Genomic DNA, 18,062 nt, shown 5'->3' on the forward strand with positions numbered 1-18,062 from the left:
TAAGGGCCTGCGGCTGGACGGCTGGAGAGGTGAAGAAGACTTGGACCCCCAGCTAAAAGCCTTATTCAGGACACGGTGAGCTCCGACCCTCTTACCCCACCCCTATATTTCACTGCCTGGCTCTGCTCCTACCCCCATCCCTAGACACCTCTTTGTTCTTTCTTTGCTGGCTGACCACCCCATCTCCCACAAAAGATCCTCCTTTCTGCGTGACACTCCTCTTTTGCCCCTTATTATCCAAGTCTTTCCTCAGTCCTGCCCACCTGAAGTCACAATTCCCCCCCCCCCACTTCATGGCCCCATCTTGGTCTCTGTACCTTTTCCTTCTGTGGCCAGCTACTGTGCACTGTCCAGGAGCTCCGGTGAGCATCGGTTGGGGAGTCTGAGTGTTAGGCCTACTGGGAGGAAATGGTGGGATATAGAGAGGCTCTCTGCTGGCTGCCAGATGGGAAATGGCTTTTCCACAAGGTGCCTCAGGCCAACCTGGCCTCTCTGACAACCTTGGAGCTGGCTCTGGCTTTGCAGGCATGCTCAAAGCTCAGGAGCTTGGAATAGCCTGAACCAACTGGTATAGCGGTTTCAAGGCTAGACAGTCTGCGCTGTGGATTTGTTCGTCTCTTTTCTTCCAGAAAGGAGACATTTTCTTCCCTTTCTTTCTGCATTTGGTGACTGAAGGTAAATAAAATAAATAAAGTCTTGCTCTGTAGCTAAGGCTGTTCTGGAATTCACTGTAATAGCCCAGGCTGGCCTTCAGCTCACAGCCACTACCTGCCCCAGTCTCCCAAGTGCTGAGATTATAGGTATAAGTCATCATACACAGCTGGAGGGGAAGATTTTTTTAGATCGAATTCTGGGCTGGTCCTAACTACGGGGGAAAGATATCCAGCCAAGAGGAGCCCGGTCCACCATACCTGTTCTTAGACATTTTGTCTGGGCATGTTTACTCTCCCCAGTCCTGCGGCCCTGACTCTATGTTTCCAGTTATTGGGAACCCAGGGTTCGCATTATGCACCCCATTCAGTTCCCTTTAGCTGGCTCCTGGCTATGGTGTTCCTAGCCAGGTCGAAAACAAACAGGCCAGAATGGGTTCCAGCTGTGGCCCGTGCACATCTGGGAATGTGTTCTTGGAGGTGGTGTGACTGAGGCATGGATGACTTCAGCCTGCCTGTCTCCTGTAGGAGGGTCTACTGTTGCTGGGGTCAGGACTGCATGGCCTTAATATGGAAACCGATTCAAAGCTATGAACCCCGTCAAAGGGTTGCAGAACAAAAGCCTGGGTCTTGAAAGTGGTCAGTAAGTTACCCAGCAGCTGCTGGAGGTAAGCCAGGCCCCTTTTACTGTCAAGGACCTTCTTTACCGCTGTTCTCCCGTAAGGCCTGTCTGCTGTGGGACCTGGCACATTTCCATATCTCCCAGAGAGTTCAGTGTGGCTATTCAAGCAGATGTCACTTCAGTGAGACTCCATTCTATCTAATCTTCACCCTGGAGCCGTAAGAGATGTGACTCGGGCTTGGAGTGGAGTTTGGTTGGTAGTGTACAGACGATGGAGGCTGGAGAATCAGAAGTTCAAGGTCAATTCTTGTGTACACACTGAAGTTGAGGTCAGCCTGGCCTACAGGAGACCATGTCTCAAACAAAACAAAACAAAAACAAAAACAAGCAAGCAAACAAAAAAAGCAGTGACCCAGAAATGTGGATTATGATTCCCTTTGCTTCTTCGTAGATCACTGGCTCTATGAAACAGCCCTGGGGAACCACAGGTCCAACTTGGTGAAGCAGCATCACCTCTCTGTGACGTTTCTACGTGGCCTGAGGGAAAGATGGCAGCAATCAAGACCTGGGTACTCTCTTTCCTGGTCCTGGAGTTCACCATTGTGCTCGGTACGCACTAAGTCTCAGCTTGCTCCCATAGCTTCTGCCTGCCGCAGTGAAGTCGTTTCTCTTCTGGGACCCAATTACACATCTGCCTGGCCTGAAGACTTAAGATTGTTTGATAGCTTATACTCTGTTCCTACCTCAACTCTGAGATCGTTCTTAGTATGAAAATTCACAGGACAGAATCAGAGGTCCAGGATGAATAGTCACACATGGGGAGGAAGAAAAAAGTTAGGAAAGTTTCTGCCCCTGTGCACCAAATTTAGCTCTGAGCTTCCTGGCAGCCAAAGCAGAGTGGAGTCACAGGGGAAACAGAGTTCTCAGAAGCAGGTTTGGGGTTGGTCTGTTTTCAGTCGCGTGAAAATACTTCTGGCCCTAAAAACCCAGTTTCCTATATACCCTGAAGCCAAGTTTGATGGACACACCAGAACCTGTCCTGGTTTCCTTGTCCTCTGCTCCCAGGGGTGGTGACCCAAAGATCAGAAAGAAGATGCCCAGTGGAGCGGCTGACTGCCTGAGGTGTCTGCACTCCTATGGAGAACTCTCCCTCTCCCGTCTCCCTGGCCTCTTCTCATTTCTAATCACGCTGCTAATGCAAAAACTGCTCACAACCCCTCACATGCCCCGCAGGCTCGTGACCACAGATGCGGGAACAAAGGCAGCTCCTGCACAGCGCCAGTGCGCCCTGCGTGCCCGCCTCCTGCCTCGCCCTTTCCACCTTGGCAGCTGCTGTTTGTGAAGATGATTAACATTCAGCCATTTGAGGGGAAATCAGATTAGGTTGATTAAAAGGGTTCCCATCACCCCAATTAAGCAGCACAGAGAATTCTGACTTGGCTCCTTGCCTGGGAGTTAATTGCTTTCGCCTCTGCTTGCCTTTCCCCTTCTGCTTCTGGAGCCCTCGACCCAGCTGTGTGTAGAGAAGGGCTGGAGAAGGCTGCCCCTGTCCTGAGGGCCCTCTGCTCATACTCAGGGTGTGGTCGGAACAATGAAGACCCCTGGCCAAGTAGGTTCACCGAGTCCTTTATGGGATGGTGGCTCTCAGTGCCAGCGTGTCAAGAGAAAGGGACTGGCACCCCTGTGTCAGGCATTGTGCTAGAATATCTTGCTAACATTTATCTATCATAACATAGCTTATGATTTATGTTAGGCATTGTTCTGAGGGTTTTATAAATGAACTCTTACTGTCCTCTTTCTATGAGCACAGCTCAAGTGGCTTAAACAGTCTATCCAAGGTTAGTTAGGAGGTAACAGAGTCTGCAGCCCCCTCCAGAGATATTGCTGTCTCGTTTCATGGGACCCTCGGGCCAGCAGCACCCTATGAAGGGAAAATTAGTGTTTCCCTTTTTATAGGAAAGGAAAACAAGGTTCCATCTCCCCTGGGACTGATCTAGACTCCCTAGCAGGAGTCTCAACCTACTAGCTGCCTGAAGTATCTGATAACCCCATTTAAATTTTTTATTTATGTAATGATTTATGTAATTATTGCTGTGTGTATGTGTGCGGGGAGGTCAGAGAATAACTTGGGAGCTGTTCTCTTTCCCTAGGATTGAACTCAGGGTGTCAGGCTTAGTGGCAAATGCCTTTATCTGTCAAATAAGCTCTCTGGCCCTAAAAAAATTTAAATTAGTATATACATATGCATAATAATGAGTTTCATTATGTCATTTTCATACATGTGTGGTATATCTTGATAAAATTAATTCTCATTGGCCTCTCTTGTCTCCCTTCCATTCCTTCTGACCCCTTCCCATTTTTTTTCTTTTTTTGGGGGGGTGGGGGTGGGAGACAGGGTCTCACTGTATAGCCTTGTTGGCCATTCTAGCCTTGAGAGACCCACTTCCCTCTGCCTCCCAAGTGCTGAGATTATTAAATGCATGCACCTCTAAACCTAGTGTCTCTTTCTCTTTCACTTTGAGACAGGGTCTCATGTAGCTCAGGCCAGGAACTTACTATGTAGCCAAGGCTATCCTTGAACCTCTGACCCTCCTGCCTCCACTTCCCAGGTGCCGTACCACCAAGTCTAACTGCTCCTCCATTTCTAGAACAAGACTGGAAAGGGAACTGTTATTTGTTGGGCAAGCCCTCCATGCCAGCCTCGCTGTGTGTTTTATGGGAAACAGGCTGAGAAATAAAGCCTTTGGGGTTTCACAGTAGTGAGTGGCACAGCCTGGGGATTTGGAGCCATGCTCAGGGTTCAGGTTGTCCCCACTTCTCCAGACCAGCTTTGCATCCCCATACCCTGGGAGCCCTGGCTTCTCTTCCTCTTCTGTTATGCAGGGAGACAGACTATGCTTACCCAGTCAGTGAGAAGAGTCCGACCTGTGAAGAGGACCTCTAACGCCTTTGCCAAGCCGGCTGACTCCCTGGACAGTGAGTCTCCGCTGGAGCAGGGAGGGTCGGGACGGGGTCCTCACTGAGCTTGCTAGGTCAGTCTCTGAAGCCTGGAGAGGATGTTAGGGTTCTGTGGAAACTATAACAAGACACTTGGCTGCTCTCTCCCGGCAGGGGAGTGCAGCATAAGAAAGTTCAGAGCCAGGAAGCTGCCTGATGTATTCCAGAAATGGGGTGCTAACATACTAGAGCTGGTGGGGACAAAAGGGGTAGACGAGGGTAGAGAAATAGCGCAGGAGTCTCACCGATATCCTAAGTGCCTTGCTAAGAGATATTTTGTGCCAGAGAATGCTGTGGTCCAAGCCACATGGAGAAAGCTTTACCCCATCTACAGTGTTAGAAAAGGGACAGAGTGGGAGAAAGAGAGGTTGGACAAGAAAGTCCCTAGCATGGTCCACTAGGGCTGATGAGGCTGGAATGGAGGGCTCCACATTTTGAGGCAGAGAAGGGACTGAAGAATTGCTGGTGAAATAAGGGACTTGGGGTGGGGTGGGGAATGGGGATTGAACAGAAACAGGGAGGGTTCTCAGGGATGCATCAGGAAAGGCTAGCTGGAGTTCACCTGCACTTCAGGGATGGTTCCTCCTCAACCTGGCTCTGTCTCTCAGGTCCTGGTGAGTGGACAACTTGGTTTAACATCGACCACCCAGGTGGGCAGGGTGACTATGAGCGATTGGATGCTATTCGCTTCTACTATGGGGAGCGTGTGTGTGCCCGTCCCCTGCGGCTAGAGGCCCGGACCACTGACTGGATGCCTGCGGGCAGCACTGGCCAAGTGGTTCATGGCAGTCCCCGTGAGGGCTTCTGGTGCCTCAACAGGGAACAGAGACCAGGCCAGAACTGCTCCAATTATACAGTGCGCTTCCTCTGCCCACCAGGTGAGTCTGAATGGCCCCAGTCCTTCCTCCCAGCAGCCTTGGCACAGGAGAGGCCAGGATCTGAATAACACATACCTGCATATACTCCCAGTCTCTTAAGAGCCACTGAGTGTCATTAATGTGATAAGAGCCCCAGATCTGTCCCAGCCAACCTGTTGGGTTGACTTCCAGTGACTCAGGAGGGAAGATGGCGCTTGGGGTCTAACTTCTGGGGTTGAATCTCTAGCTTACTATGTATAACTGTGTTGTTTATTTCTGCATTACTTATTTTGGGGGTACTGTGGATTGGATCTAGGACATTATGTTAGAGTCCTCTACTACTGAGCTACATCTCCGGCCTTCTGCTCTTTTATTTATTTCTTAAGGAATGAGATAGGGTTTCACTAAGATGCCTAGGCAAGTCTTACACTTGTGATTTTCCTGCCTCTCTCCCAAGTAACTGGGATTATAAATATGTGAAAAGGAGTCTAGAGCAACTGTATTCACGTAGCCCAGGCTGGCCTTGAACTTCCTAAGTAGCTTCAAGTTACCTTGAACTTCAGATCCTCCTGCTGGCACCACCTCCCGAGTGATGGGATTCTAGGCAATGTGGCAGCACGCCTAGAGGCTGAGTCTCAAACCTACAACCTTATGTGTGGCAAGCATTCTATGAACTATATCCCCCAGCTCTCTTTCCTCCTCCTCCTTTTTTTTGAGGGGGAACATGAGCGTTTAACCCTAGCTGGCCTGGAAAACATTATGTAGCCCAGGCTATCCTTGAACTTCTTGACTTTCCTGCCTCTTTCCATTAAGATTGCAGTCATGTGTCTCTATGCCCAGCTGCAACTGTGTGTGTATTTTAGACGAGATTCTGAGGTTCTTAGTCTTATGTTCTCACATGTTTTTCAGTGTTAGGGATTGGGCGTAGGGCCCCTCATATACTAGTTAAGTCCTCTTTCACAGATCTATATTCCTAGTCCTCTTAAAAAATTTTCTGTATTTTTGTTTTGAGAGACTCTTGTAAATTACCCAGGCTGGCCTTGAACCTAGATTCTCCTGTTTGGGGATTACAGCTACTGGCCTCTTACATGTGGAACAAGAGTAACAGTGTATCTTTAGGGTTTAAAAGTTTTTAATTTCTTTTTTTTAAGTTTTGATATAAAGTCTCACTGCATAGTTTAGACTGCTCAAACTTACTATATAGCTCAAAGTAGCCCCTATAATCTTCGGGCTCAGGCCTCCAAGTGCTGGGATTATAGGTGTGCCCCTCCATTCCTGAGGGCTTCGATGAAGCTTACATGAGCTAATGAAAGAAGCAGTTGAGCCTAGGTTTGCTAAATGCCAACTGTGGCTACAATGTCGGTGTTCAAGATGCTGACCACCCTCATTATTCAGCCTTGACAGCTGACCTTTGAGGGATTGCTATCTCAACGGGATATACAAGGCTTTGAGCAGTCCAGTTAGTCCTCTAGCTACACAGCTCAGTGCTACACAGGGATATGAACCGTGTCCATGTCTGCAGAATCTGTGTTCTTTATATGCCAGTCTGCCCATGCACTGGAGAATACAGATATTAAGTGATCTGCTGCAGGCCTGCACTCTGGATGGGCACCCTGCCCCTCGGGCTCTACCTGTCGACACAGACTGATGCCGCAGACCCTGATGCTATGGCAGTTTTATGGTCTTGGGAGACCAGCTCATCTCTCTAGCAAGGGCTGAGCCTCGCAGAAGAGAGGTGAGGAGGGAGGCAGGAGTCTGGCTATCCAGGTCATTGTGAACTACAGGCCCTGAATTCCCAGGGAGCCTGTCTGCAGGGAGCATGTGGTTGCTTTCACACTAGTGGAGGATGATGGCCTGCCGATAACATAGATTCTAAGGCAACAGTGCTGGGCCAAAACCAACCAACCAACCAACCAACCAACCAACCAATAAAACCCAAAAACCTTTCGCCCATATGTTACCTCTGTGCAAGTCAGAGACACTACTTTCTCAAGACTTTTGACTTCCCTTATTCGGATAAAAAATCCTTGTAGGTCTGGGATGTAGCTTAGTTGGTCAAGTGCTAGCCTAGCATCCACGGAGCAATAGGTTTCGTCTCCAGTAACACCTAAACTGGACAAGCCTGCCTCCTTACAATTACAGCACTCAGAAGGTAGAGGCAGGAAGATCAGACATTGGGGGCCAGTCTCAGTTACATGAAAGTGTCTCAAAATTATTATTAATTCACTGAAATAAATCGACATATCGGTGAGATTTATGATGTCAATGGGGACCTGTGCTCCCTCAGCAGAGAAGAAACATCATTGGGGTCAGACTTTCTGACCCAACCCCCTGGAGATGGCGAGTGACTTCTCCTGCTCTCATGTTATAGGGTCCTTGCGAGGAGATTCAGAGCGCATCTGGAGTCCTTGGTCTCCATGGAGCAAGTGCTCAGCTGCCTGTGGTCACACTGGGGTCCAGACCCGTACCCGCACCTGCTTGGCTCAGACAGTGTCTCTGTGCGGTGAGGCCTCCGAGGAAGGCCAGCTTTGTGTGAGTCCGGCCTGCACAGGTACCTGCCCCACTCTGGGCACTGGCCCTCGTGTTGGTGAAGCTGAAACAGCCTGAAGGACGGGCTAGAGGGTCAGTGTGGGATTGAGTCTACCACTAACTGAGCATGTCAACTGCTCTGATGGGAGACGTACAGGACAGCTATGAACACAGGGCATTGTCAATGATCACAGCTTAAGAAATCACTTGGGGGAGGGAGGGCTGGAGAGATGTCTCAGTGGTGAAGAGCACTGGCTGCTCTTCCAGAGGATCCCGATTCAGTTCCCAGCAACCACGTGGCAGCTCACAATTGTCTGTAACTCCAAGATCTGACACCCTCCCACAGCTATTCATGTAGGCAAAATACCAATGCACATAAAATTAAAAGAAATAAATTTAAAAAAAAAAAGAAAGAAGAAATAACTGGGCAGTGGTGATGCATGCCTTTAATCCCAGCACTTGGGAGGCAGAGGCAGATGGATGTCTGAGGTCAAGACCAACCTGGTCTACAAGGACAGCCAGGACTATATAGAGGAACCCTGTCTTTAACCCTACACACAAAAAAATGAAGGAAGGAAGAAAGGAAGGAAGGAAGGAAGAAAGGAAGAAAGGAAGAAAGAAAGAAAGAAAAAAAGAAAGAAAAGGAAGGAAGGAAGAGAGGAAGGGAGGGAGGGAGGGAGGGAGGGAGGGAGGGAGGGAGGGAGGGAGGAAGGGAAGGAAGGGAGGAAGAAAGGAAGGAAGGAAGGAAGGAAGGAAGGAAGGAAGGAAGAAGAGGACGTTGTTTCACGGACTAAATCTGAGGGCAAATAGGAATTAGTCATCCAGGCAGAGCTAGAAGGGTTAAGAAAGGCTGAAGGAGGAAAGAAAATATGTGTGAGCACTCAGGCTGGGATGGGGTGAAGATGGACCAGAATCCATAAAGCCCTGCTGATTGGCTCCTTGTCCCACAGCCTGTGACCTGACCTGTCCCATGGGCCAGGTGAATGCTGACTGCGACGCCTGCATGTGCCAGGACTTCATGCTTTATGGGGCCATCTCCCTCCCCGGAGGTGCCCCAGCTCCAGGGGCCACTGTCTACCTGTTGACCAAGGCACCAAAGATGTTGACCCGGACAGACAGCAGAGGGAGGTTTCAAGTTCCTGGCTTGTGTCCCGATGGCAAGAGCATCCTGAAAATCACCAAGACCAAGTTTGCTCCAATTGTGCTCACGATGCCCAAGACTGGCCTGAAGTCAGCCACCATCAATGCAGAGTTCGTGAGGGCAGGTGACCAAGGGCCCTGTGGCAGGAGGGGTTGCAAGGTCGAAAGCTCCTTTCCTGGCTCACACAGTGTAAAACCCAAAATCTTTACTATGACCCACAGGCTTTCCTAATCTTTCCTCCGCTTTCTCTAATCTTTCTTCTTTTTAAATTCTTGCTATGCAAAATCAGTGTCTTAAAGCCACAATGGTTTCTTTGTCTGCTTCCCAAATACAGACCCATCCCTGCCTCAGAGCTTTTGCACTTGTTGTGTGACTAGGTGCAGAGTGTTCTCCTAGATTTTGGTAGGTCCAGCACCCCGAGGCATGAGGATGTCTCTGACCACTTTGTTTAAAATAGTCAATTACCACAAAGGTTTGCAGGTCAGAGAGAAGCTTGGGAAACTCAGAAATGGTGTAGAATAATTAAAAAATAAAGAAAAAAAAAAGGTTCTGCTGGGAGGCAGAAGATCATGAATAATTCATGAGTGGGGTGGGGCCACTGAATTCTATATTGTCCCATCCAGATGCTACCAGAGAAGTTCGTGGGAGCAGGCCCCAGATGGAGAGGGTGCCGGAGGGGAATCCTCTGGGGATCAGTTCCTTTGGGTGTTAGGGGAGCACTGGAGACGGGCAGGGGATAGAATAAAGCCATACACTTTCAATATCAGGGAGACCCTGGGGAAGCAGGGCTCTCTAGAGTCTGTAAAAAAAAATAAGAAACCCAGAGGGAGGGAGGGGGTATGGGTGGAGGGGAGGGGGAGGGAAGGGGGAGGAAGAGGGGAGGAGATGGAAATTTTTAAATATAAAAAAATAAACCAAGCCGGGCGGCGGTGGCACATGCCTTTATATCCAGCACTCGGGAGGCAGAGGCAGGCGGATCTCTGTGAGTTCGAGGCCAGCCTGGTCTACAAGAGCTAGTTCCAGGACAGGCTCCAAAGCTACAGAGAAAACCCTGTCTTGAAAAACCAAAAATAAAAGAAAATAAATAAAACCCAAAAAAATTAAAAAAAAAAAATAAGAAACCCAGACACCATTTCTCATCTTCTTTCCCAGAGACTCCATACATTGTCATGAACCCTGAGACGAAAGCACGGAGGGCCGGGGAGAGTGTGTCCTTGTGTTGCAAGGCGACAGGGAAAACCCAGTCCCGACAAGTACCTCTGGTGGGTATTCTGCTGGCTGCCCTACCCAGCTCTCCTAGAAATCAGAGCTTGCTTGCCTTGTGTCTCTAACAGTAGCCATGGCTGACAGAACATGGACGACTGATGCAGAATCTGAATGATGGCATTTACAACTGGGGCCTGCAGGGTGGAGGCTGCCAGACAACCAGCCAGTCCTCTTATGCCTCAAAGTTCAGCTCATTCTCCCAAAATATCTCTCTCTCTCTCTCTCTCTCTCTCTCTCTCTCTCTCTGTCTCTCTGTCAGTCTCTCTGAGATAGGGGTTCACTCTGTAGCCTTGGTTCTCCTGGAACTCGCTCTGTAGATCAAGCAGGCTCAAATTTAGAGATTCGCCTACCTCTGCCTCCCAAGTGCTAAGATTAAAGGCATGTGCCACCATCCCAGCTCCAAAATGTCTCTTGACCTTAGGTACTAACACGCATGTTCTTAGACCAATCAGCAGATTCCTTGGTCTTGCTTCCCCTAGCAAGGTCAGAATCCCCAGTTCTGGGAGTGAGTTCTTTATCCTCCAATGAGCACTTACAGCACTAGCTGTGTACAGGATGTCAACTGCTGGGGGTGGGGGTCAGCTGGAGAGCAGGAAAGCTGTACTCCAGAGAGATGAGAGGAGTTGTCTAAAGATTCCCCATCAATTAAGAGGTGGGACTGGGGCTCAAAGCAGTTTCTCAACTCCCAAGCCAATCAGGTGCTCTTGGGCAGGCCAAGGGAAAGTGAACCATCTCCAGTTCGCTACTTCCTGGCACATCTTCAGGTGTACCTTCCCTCCATGACCTACTGGGGCTCCACCTCTGCATCCTTACAGGTACCACCAACAATACATTGCTGGATCCCTCTCTCTACAAGCACGAAAGCAAGCTGGTGCTGAGGAACCTGCAGCAGGACCAGGCAGGGGAGTATTTCTGTAAGGCACAGAGTGATGCTGGAGCTGTGAAGTCCAAGGTCGCCCAGCTGATGGTAATCGGTAAGCCCGTGTGGGTCGCAAGGTCCTGGGTCTGCAACAGGCTGGCTGAGCACTCCAGTCAACATCACTAGACAGGAAAAGCTTGGGGTTTGCAATGATGTGCACAGTGCCAGGCCGTCTGGGATTCAGTGCAGAGCTACGTCTTACTGTCACAGAACCATCATTTGAGGTGTGTGTGTGTGTGTGTCTGTGTGTGTTTGTCTGTGTGTGTGTCTGTGTGTGCCTGTGTGTGTCTGTGTGTGTCTCTCTGTGTGTGACTGTCTGTGTGTATGTGTCTGTGTGTGTGACTGTGTGTGTCTGTGTGTGTGACTGTGTGTGTCTGTGTGTGTCTGTGTGTGTGTGTCTGTGTGTGTGTGTCTGTGTGCGTGTGTGTGTGTGTGTGTGTGTAGAAATGTAAAAAAAGTTCAATCAAGACAAAAACATGCAGGACCTGGGGATGTCACTCAGTAGAGTACTTGTCTAGCATGAATGAAGCCCTTGGTTTGGTGCCCAGGACTACAAAAACCCAAGAAGATGAAAGCAGGGAGACAGAAGGTTAGGGTCAGCGGCAAGCTATATAGTGAATCTGAGATAGCGTTGGCTACATGAGATTATGTCAACTTGCCCCTGAAATTCATTTTAAAAAAAATGTAGCTACAATAGAAACCCAGGCCCTAATAGATAGAATTAGACACTTTCCGGGGTGCATAGTAGCATATGCATACATTCCCAGCATTTGGGAGGCAGAGGGAGGATCAGGAGTCTAAGGTCATCTTCTCTTACACAGTGGGTTCAAGGCTAGCTTTGACTATAGGAGACCCCCATCTCAAAAAAGCCAGCCCTCCCCCCAAAAATAAAGCCCCCAAACTGATATTCCGCAATGACGCCCAAGAGTCTGCTTTTTGTCTGAGATATGACCCGGGCATGCTGACTTCAAAGCTTCTTACTTCACCCCGCTTTGCAGTGAAGGTTGTGAAGTCCTGATCTTCGAGGATCATGAGGGGCAGTGTGTGTGGAGGGAGAAGTGTTACCGATTGCAGGGCTACAGAAGCAGGGAGCTGAGAATGCGTTATACGAAAGGGTGACCTGATTAAGGCTGGGCTTCTAGAAGAAAACTGGAGGGGAAAGACTTCAGGCCCGAGGTCTATGAAGCCTGTCCTTGGAAAGTAAGGGGGGAGAGGAGATCTTAGGAATCGGCCTAAACAAAACAAGACAAAGCAGAGGAAATGAAAATTCATTGAAAGAATTATGGACTATTTCACAGACCCTAAGAAAGTTGAGCAGCAGACCTCAGATCAGACATGGCAAAGGGCCTTAGCGGAGGAGGCATGAAGTGTGTCAACCGTCATGGCTACACACCCTGTCAGCACAGTGTTCCTTTCATGATTCTTCATTAATCAGTTCCAGATAACAACTGCACGTTTCTTTCCTAAGATATGTGTATGTTGCTTTAAGAGTTAACATAAAGGGAACTAAAGAGAAAAACAGTGTTAATGTGAAATAGAACTATGTTTGTAGCTAAAAGCACAATAACTAGAAAGATAATCAAGAGTTTATCTTTATGTTTACTTAAGAGCGACCATGAATGTGACCGATTGGTTGATGGGTACAGAGGTGGCGTCCCAGTGGTTCAGTCCTTGAATGCTACTGTTACAAAGACGTGTTTTGCTCAACTGACAAACAGTTTTGGACACTGGTCCAGAGCTAATGGAAGTGGAGTCTTAGATTGAGTCATGTGGTTCTGGAGTCTTGAGACGCCAGTGTATGACAGCCGCATGGGGAAAACACCAGACTCTCATTACTTTAAACAAGGCTTGTTTGTTTGGTTATTTGTTTTTTTGAGACAAGGTTTAATAATAGCCCAGGCTGGTCTCAACCCATTATATGGCCAAAAAAATGGCCTTGAATTTATGATCCTTCTGTCTCACCTCCCAAGTACTAGGATTATAAGTGTGAGTATCAATCATAACCAGTTAAAACAGGGTTTCTGGGCTACAGAGATGGATCAGTGGTTAAAAGCACTGGCTATTCTCCACAGGACCCAGATCTATTACTACATGATAACTTAAAACCATTTGTAACTCCATTTCCAGGGATTCGATGCCATCATTCTGGCCTCCATGGATAGTCTTTTGGCCTCTGTAGGCATAGATACACACAGGCAAACACAGATGTATACAAAATAAAAAAACAAAAACAGGGTTTCTACCTACACAAATGTTTCCTGGGATGTGTGAAAATGACTGAGGATGTAGAGAGTTGCCAGACACTGCAAGACCACGGGTCACGAATAGCTCCTTTCTCTCATATGCCCCCAACACCTCCATTTTCACTGATAATCTCAAAACACCTTCACACATTTTCAAGTCCCTCCATTGAGAACTGCTGTTCTACTGACCTCAGTAACTATTGTTCCCCGTGCTAGTATAAAACAGGGTCAGATTCCCAGCACTTGGGAGCAGAGGCAGGCAGATCTTTGTGAGTTTGAGACCAGCCTGGTCTACAAGAGCTGTTCCAGGACAGGACCAAAGCTACAGAGAATCCCTGTCTCAAAAATAATAACTAAATAAATAAACAAAATAATAAAACAGAGTCAGTAGTAGCAGCCCCATACCCACAAGAAAGTTTCTGTGAGAGTCAGAGTTGCAGATACATAAGTCCTTTGAAAACTAGAAAGGAAAGGATGTGGCTCAGTGATAGAGCAATTTCATAGCAATACACAGGCACAGGGTTCATTCCCCACCACACACACACACACACACACCACACACACCAAGCTATCTTAGAGGCACAACACTCACAACACAAAACACGCCATGCATGTCAAGCGGGCTTGGAGCACACACTTGCGAACACACACACACATACCAGATGGCTCAGAGGCACATACTTGGTAATCCTGGGTGGTAGAGGCAGGAGGATCATGAATTTAAGATCATCCTAGGCTACAGCACAAGTTTGAGCCCAGCTTGGGCTCTGTGAGACCCCATCTCAACAAAACCAAAACAAAATTGAGAGAGGAGAGAGAGGAAGGGAAAGAGAGAGAACACACTAAGCGGAGGTACTCTGTGTCAGATAATACTTTAATTCCATACCATTTCTTCTTCTTTAGCACATGATGAGAGTCCTTGCAACCCAACCCCTGAGAGCTACCTTATCCGGCTGCCCCATACTGCTTCCAGATGCCACAACTCCTTCTACTATGATGTAGGCCGCTGCCCAATCAAGACCGGTGCAGGGCAGCAAGACAATGGGAATCCGGTGCCGGGATTGCCATGGAGAACTGCTGTGTGCATCTCCAGAACAGAGGAGAGGGAGATCCAGTGCAGTGGGTACAACGCTGCCCACCAAGTGGCCATGGAGTGCAGCTGCCAGCGATGTACAGAGACACGGAGCATCATTAGGGGGGCCGAGTCAGTGCTGCTGACAATGGGGAGCCCATGCGCTTTGGCCATGTGTACATGGGGGAATAACCGTGTTGAGCATGACTGGCTACAAGGGCAAACGTTCACCCCTCCACATCCCCCAGGATACAGAGAGACTGGTCTCACATTTGTGGACAGGCTACAGAAGTTTGTCAACACTACCAAAGTGCTGCCCTTCAACAGAAAGGGGAGTGGCCGTGTTCCATGAGATCAAGATGCTTGCGGGCAGAAAAGAGCCCATCACATTGGAAGCCATGGAAACCAATATCATCCCCCTGGGAGAGGTGGGTTGGTGAAGACCCTTGGCTGAACTTGAGATTCCATCCAAAAGTTTCTATAGGCATAATGGGGAGCCCTTCACAGGAAAGGTGAGGGCCAGCGTGAACCTTCCTGGACCCTCGGAATATATCCAACGGCCACAGCTGCCCAGAGTGACCTGAACTTCATCACGATGAAGGAGACAACCTTGCCCCTTCGAACATACGGTATGTTCTCGGTGACTTCAGGGATGAGGGCCACTTCTGAGTCACTGAATGCTGGCAAGGTGGAAGGCCCACCTGACTCGAACCAGGTGAAAGATGCCCAGAGCATGTGTCAGCTATGAACACTCTGGTCGCTCAACCCAGACACAGGACTGTGGGAAAGAGGAAGGTGATTTCAAATTTGAAAGCCAAAGGAGGAACAAGAGGGAAGAGAGGAACCTTTCTAGTGGGCAACATGGAGATCCGTGAGAGAAGGCTCTTTAACCCTGGATGTCCCTGAAAGCCGAAGGTGCTTCATCAAGGTGAGGACTTACCGGAGTGAGAGGTTCTTGCCTAGTGAGCAAATCCAGGGGGTTGTAGTCTCGGTGATCAACCTGGAGCCCAAAACTGGCTTCTCCTCTAACCCCAGGGCCTGGGGCCGATTTGACAGTGTCATCACCGGCCCCAACGGAGCCTGCCTGCCTGCCTTCTGCGATGACCATTCCCCTGACGCTTACTCTCCGTCTATGTCTTGGCAAGCCTTTCTGGAGAAGAACTAGAGGCTGTAGAGTCTTCTCCTAAATTCAACCCAAATGCCATCGTGTCCCTCAGCCCTACCTCAACAAACTTAAATAACCGTCGGACAGACATGAGGATCCACGTGTTAAAAAGACGGCTTTCCAAATCAGTATGGCCAAGCCAAGGCCTAACTCATCTGAAGAGAGCAATGGCCCATCTACGCTTTTGAGAACCTTCGGGCATGTGAAGAGGCGCCGCCCAGTGCGCCCCACTTCCGGTTCTATCAGATTGAGGGGGATCGCTATGATTACAACACAGTTCCTTTCAATGAAGATGACCCCATGAGCTGGACTGAAGACTACCTGGCATGGTGGCCCAAGCCAATGGAGTTCAGGGCCTGCTACATCAAGGTAAAGATCGTGGGGCCCCTAGAGGTGAATGTACGATCCCGTAACATGGGGGGCACGCACCGGCAGACTGTAGGAAAAGCTCTATGGGATCCGAGATGTGAAGAGTACTCGGGACAGAGACCAGCCAATGTCTCATCTGCCTGCCTGGAGTTCAAGTGCAGTGGAATGCTCTATGACCAAGACCGCGTAGACCGCACATTAGTGAAGGTCATCCCCCAGGGCAGCTGCCATCGAGCCAGTGTTAACTCTATGCTGCATGAGTAACCTGGTCAACCACCTTCCCCCTAGCAGTCAAACAATGACACCAGTGAGTACACCATGCTGGCAACCCCTGGACCCTCTGGGCCACAATTACGGTATCTACACTGTCACGGATCAGGACCCTCGTACAGCTAAGGAGATTGCAACTTGGCCGGTGCTTTGGATGGTACTTCCGACGGCTCCTCCAGAATCATGAAGAGCAATGTGGGAGTTGCCCTGACCTTTAACTGTGCAAGAGGCAGGTAGGCCGCCAGAGTGCCTTCCAGTAACCTCCAAAGCGCCCGGCCAGGCCCCAGCTAGGTCCCCAGCTGCGGGCACGGCCCAGGAAGAGTGCCGTCCATGAGGCAACAGCGGGCAAGCAGGGGTGGCCTGCGCCGGCGTGGAGAATTGGCCCCCCTGAGATATTCTGGGGTTGGTCAGCAAACCTCTGAGCAACTAAGTGTTGGGGTTCTTCATAGTTTCTCTCTGTCCGCCTCACGTGACAACGGTTGTGAGACAGTTGCACAGATTGTCACTTGTTAATTTAAACAGATTTGTTTTGGTGCAGCTTGCTTCTGTGTGCCTTTACTTATTGTCCTTATCTTGTGATACTGGCTGGCACATGCCCCCAAAATGAACAAAATAAAGATTCCTTTTTAAAAAGAAACAAAAGGACTTGGTAGACTTCTGCAGCTTGGGCCGTTCATTTTAGCTATGACTGCAAACAAACGCTTCTTTTGTATGTTTTTGTCAACCTCCTACACTAATGATTATCTAATACTGAGAAGCAAATGAGCATGTTCCACCAAAATGATTTTCTTTCTGTCTTTCCCTTTTCTTGTTTTTTTGTTTTTGTTTTGTTTTTGGTTTTCAAGACAGGGTTTCTCTGTGTAGCCTTGGCTGTCCTGGAACTCACTCTGTAGACCAGACTGGCCTTGAACTCACCAAGATCCACCTGCCTCTGCCTCCTGAGGGCTGGGATAAAGGAGTGAGCCACAACTGCCCAGCATGTTCTACAAAATGTAAGCAAAGCCTTTGTCACAGTTTGTACATATAAATGGTGGTTAAATAAGGAAATAAACAATATTTTACTTGAAATGCAATTAATATTTATTTCTTTTTAAGATCATTTATTTTATATATAATTTATTTTTATTTAATGTTCATTGGTGTTTTGCTTGCCATATATGTTTATGAAAGGGTATCAGAAGCCCCGGAACTGGAATTACAGACAGGTGTGAGCTGCCATGTGGTGCTGGAAATTGATTCAGGGTTCTCTGGAAGAGCAGCCTGTGCTCTTAACCATTGAGCCATCTCTCCAGTCCCTTAACATTTCTTTGGCAAATTGGACCCTCTGGTGTACATGCAACTGTAAGTGATTGAAGATTATTTTTTAATTTATGTGTATGTGTGTGTACCTGTGTGAGCTTATTTTCACCACATGCATGTGGGGTGCCCAATTAGACCAGACGGCATCAGATCCCCGGGAACTGGAATTAGAGGTGGAGTTTTTTTGTTTGTTTGGGTTTTGGTTTTGGTTTTGGAGGCAGGGTTCTCTGTGAAACAGTCCTAGCTATTCTGGAACTTGCTTTGTAGACCAGGCTGGCCTCAAACTCTCAGAGATCCTCAAACTCACTGAGACCGCCTGCCTCTGCCTCCCGAGTGTTGGAATTAAAGGTGTATACCACAATCACCTGTCTTTGGGGGTTTTTGTTTTGTTCTGTTTTGAGACAGGGTTTCTCTATAGTCTTGGCTGTCCTGGAACTGACTGTGTAGAACAAGCTGTCCTTGACCTCAGAGATCCACCTGCCTCTGCCTCTTAAATGCTGGGATTAAGGGTGTCTGCCACCACTGCCTGGCTGGAGGTGGTTTATTAAAAGCCCACCTGATGTAAGGTTCTGTGAGAATGAACCAGGGTCTTCTGCAAGGGCAATAAGCACTCTTTATTGCTGGGCCATCTCTCCAATCTCCAAAATCAGTTTTCTCTACCAA

General features: G+C 48.6%; 1 protein-coding gene across 1 annotated transcript; it reads left to right on the forward strand.

Annotated features, from left to right (window-relative positions):
* Positions 1–1,738: 1,738 nt before the first annotated feature.
* On the forward strand, positions 1,739–16,764 carry LOC119810107 (cartilage intermediate layer protein). Its single transcript, XM_038323438.1, is given in 28 exon segments — positions 1,739–1,881; positions 4,156–4,248; positions 4,878–5,147; positions 7,498–7,677; positions 8,606–8,920; positions 9,949–10,028; positions 10,030–10,064; positions 10,885–11,036; positions 14,128–14,420; positions 14,423–14,485; positions 14,488–14,557; positions 14,560–14,633; positions 14,635–14,823; positions 14,825–14,851; positions 14,853–15,083; positions 15,085–15,138; positions 15,140–15,187; positions 15,189–15,419; positions 15,422–15,500; positions 15,503–15,634; positions 15,637–15,905; positions 15,907–15,955; positions 15,958–16,157; positions 16,159–16,236; positions 16,239–16,323; positions 16,326–16,384; positions 16,386–16,553; positions 16,555–16,764. Coding segments are annotated over 28 exon segments (3,738 nt in total). The 5' UTR covers positions 1,739–1,820; the 3' UTR covers positions 16,708–16,764.
* The last annotated feature ends 1,298 nt before the right edge of the window (positions 16,765–18,062 follow it).

The sequence above is a fragment of the Arvicola amphibius genome, chromosome 3 (assembly GCF_903992535.2).
Source record: "Arvicola amphibius chromosome 3, mArvAmp1.2, whole genome shotgun sequence".
Taxonomy (NCBI): domain Eukaryota; kingdom Metazoa; phylum Chordata; class Mammalia; order Rodentia; family Cricetidae; genus Arvicola; species Arvicola amphibius.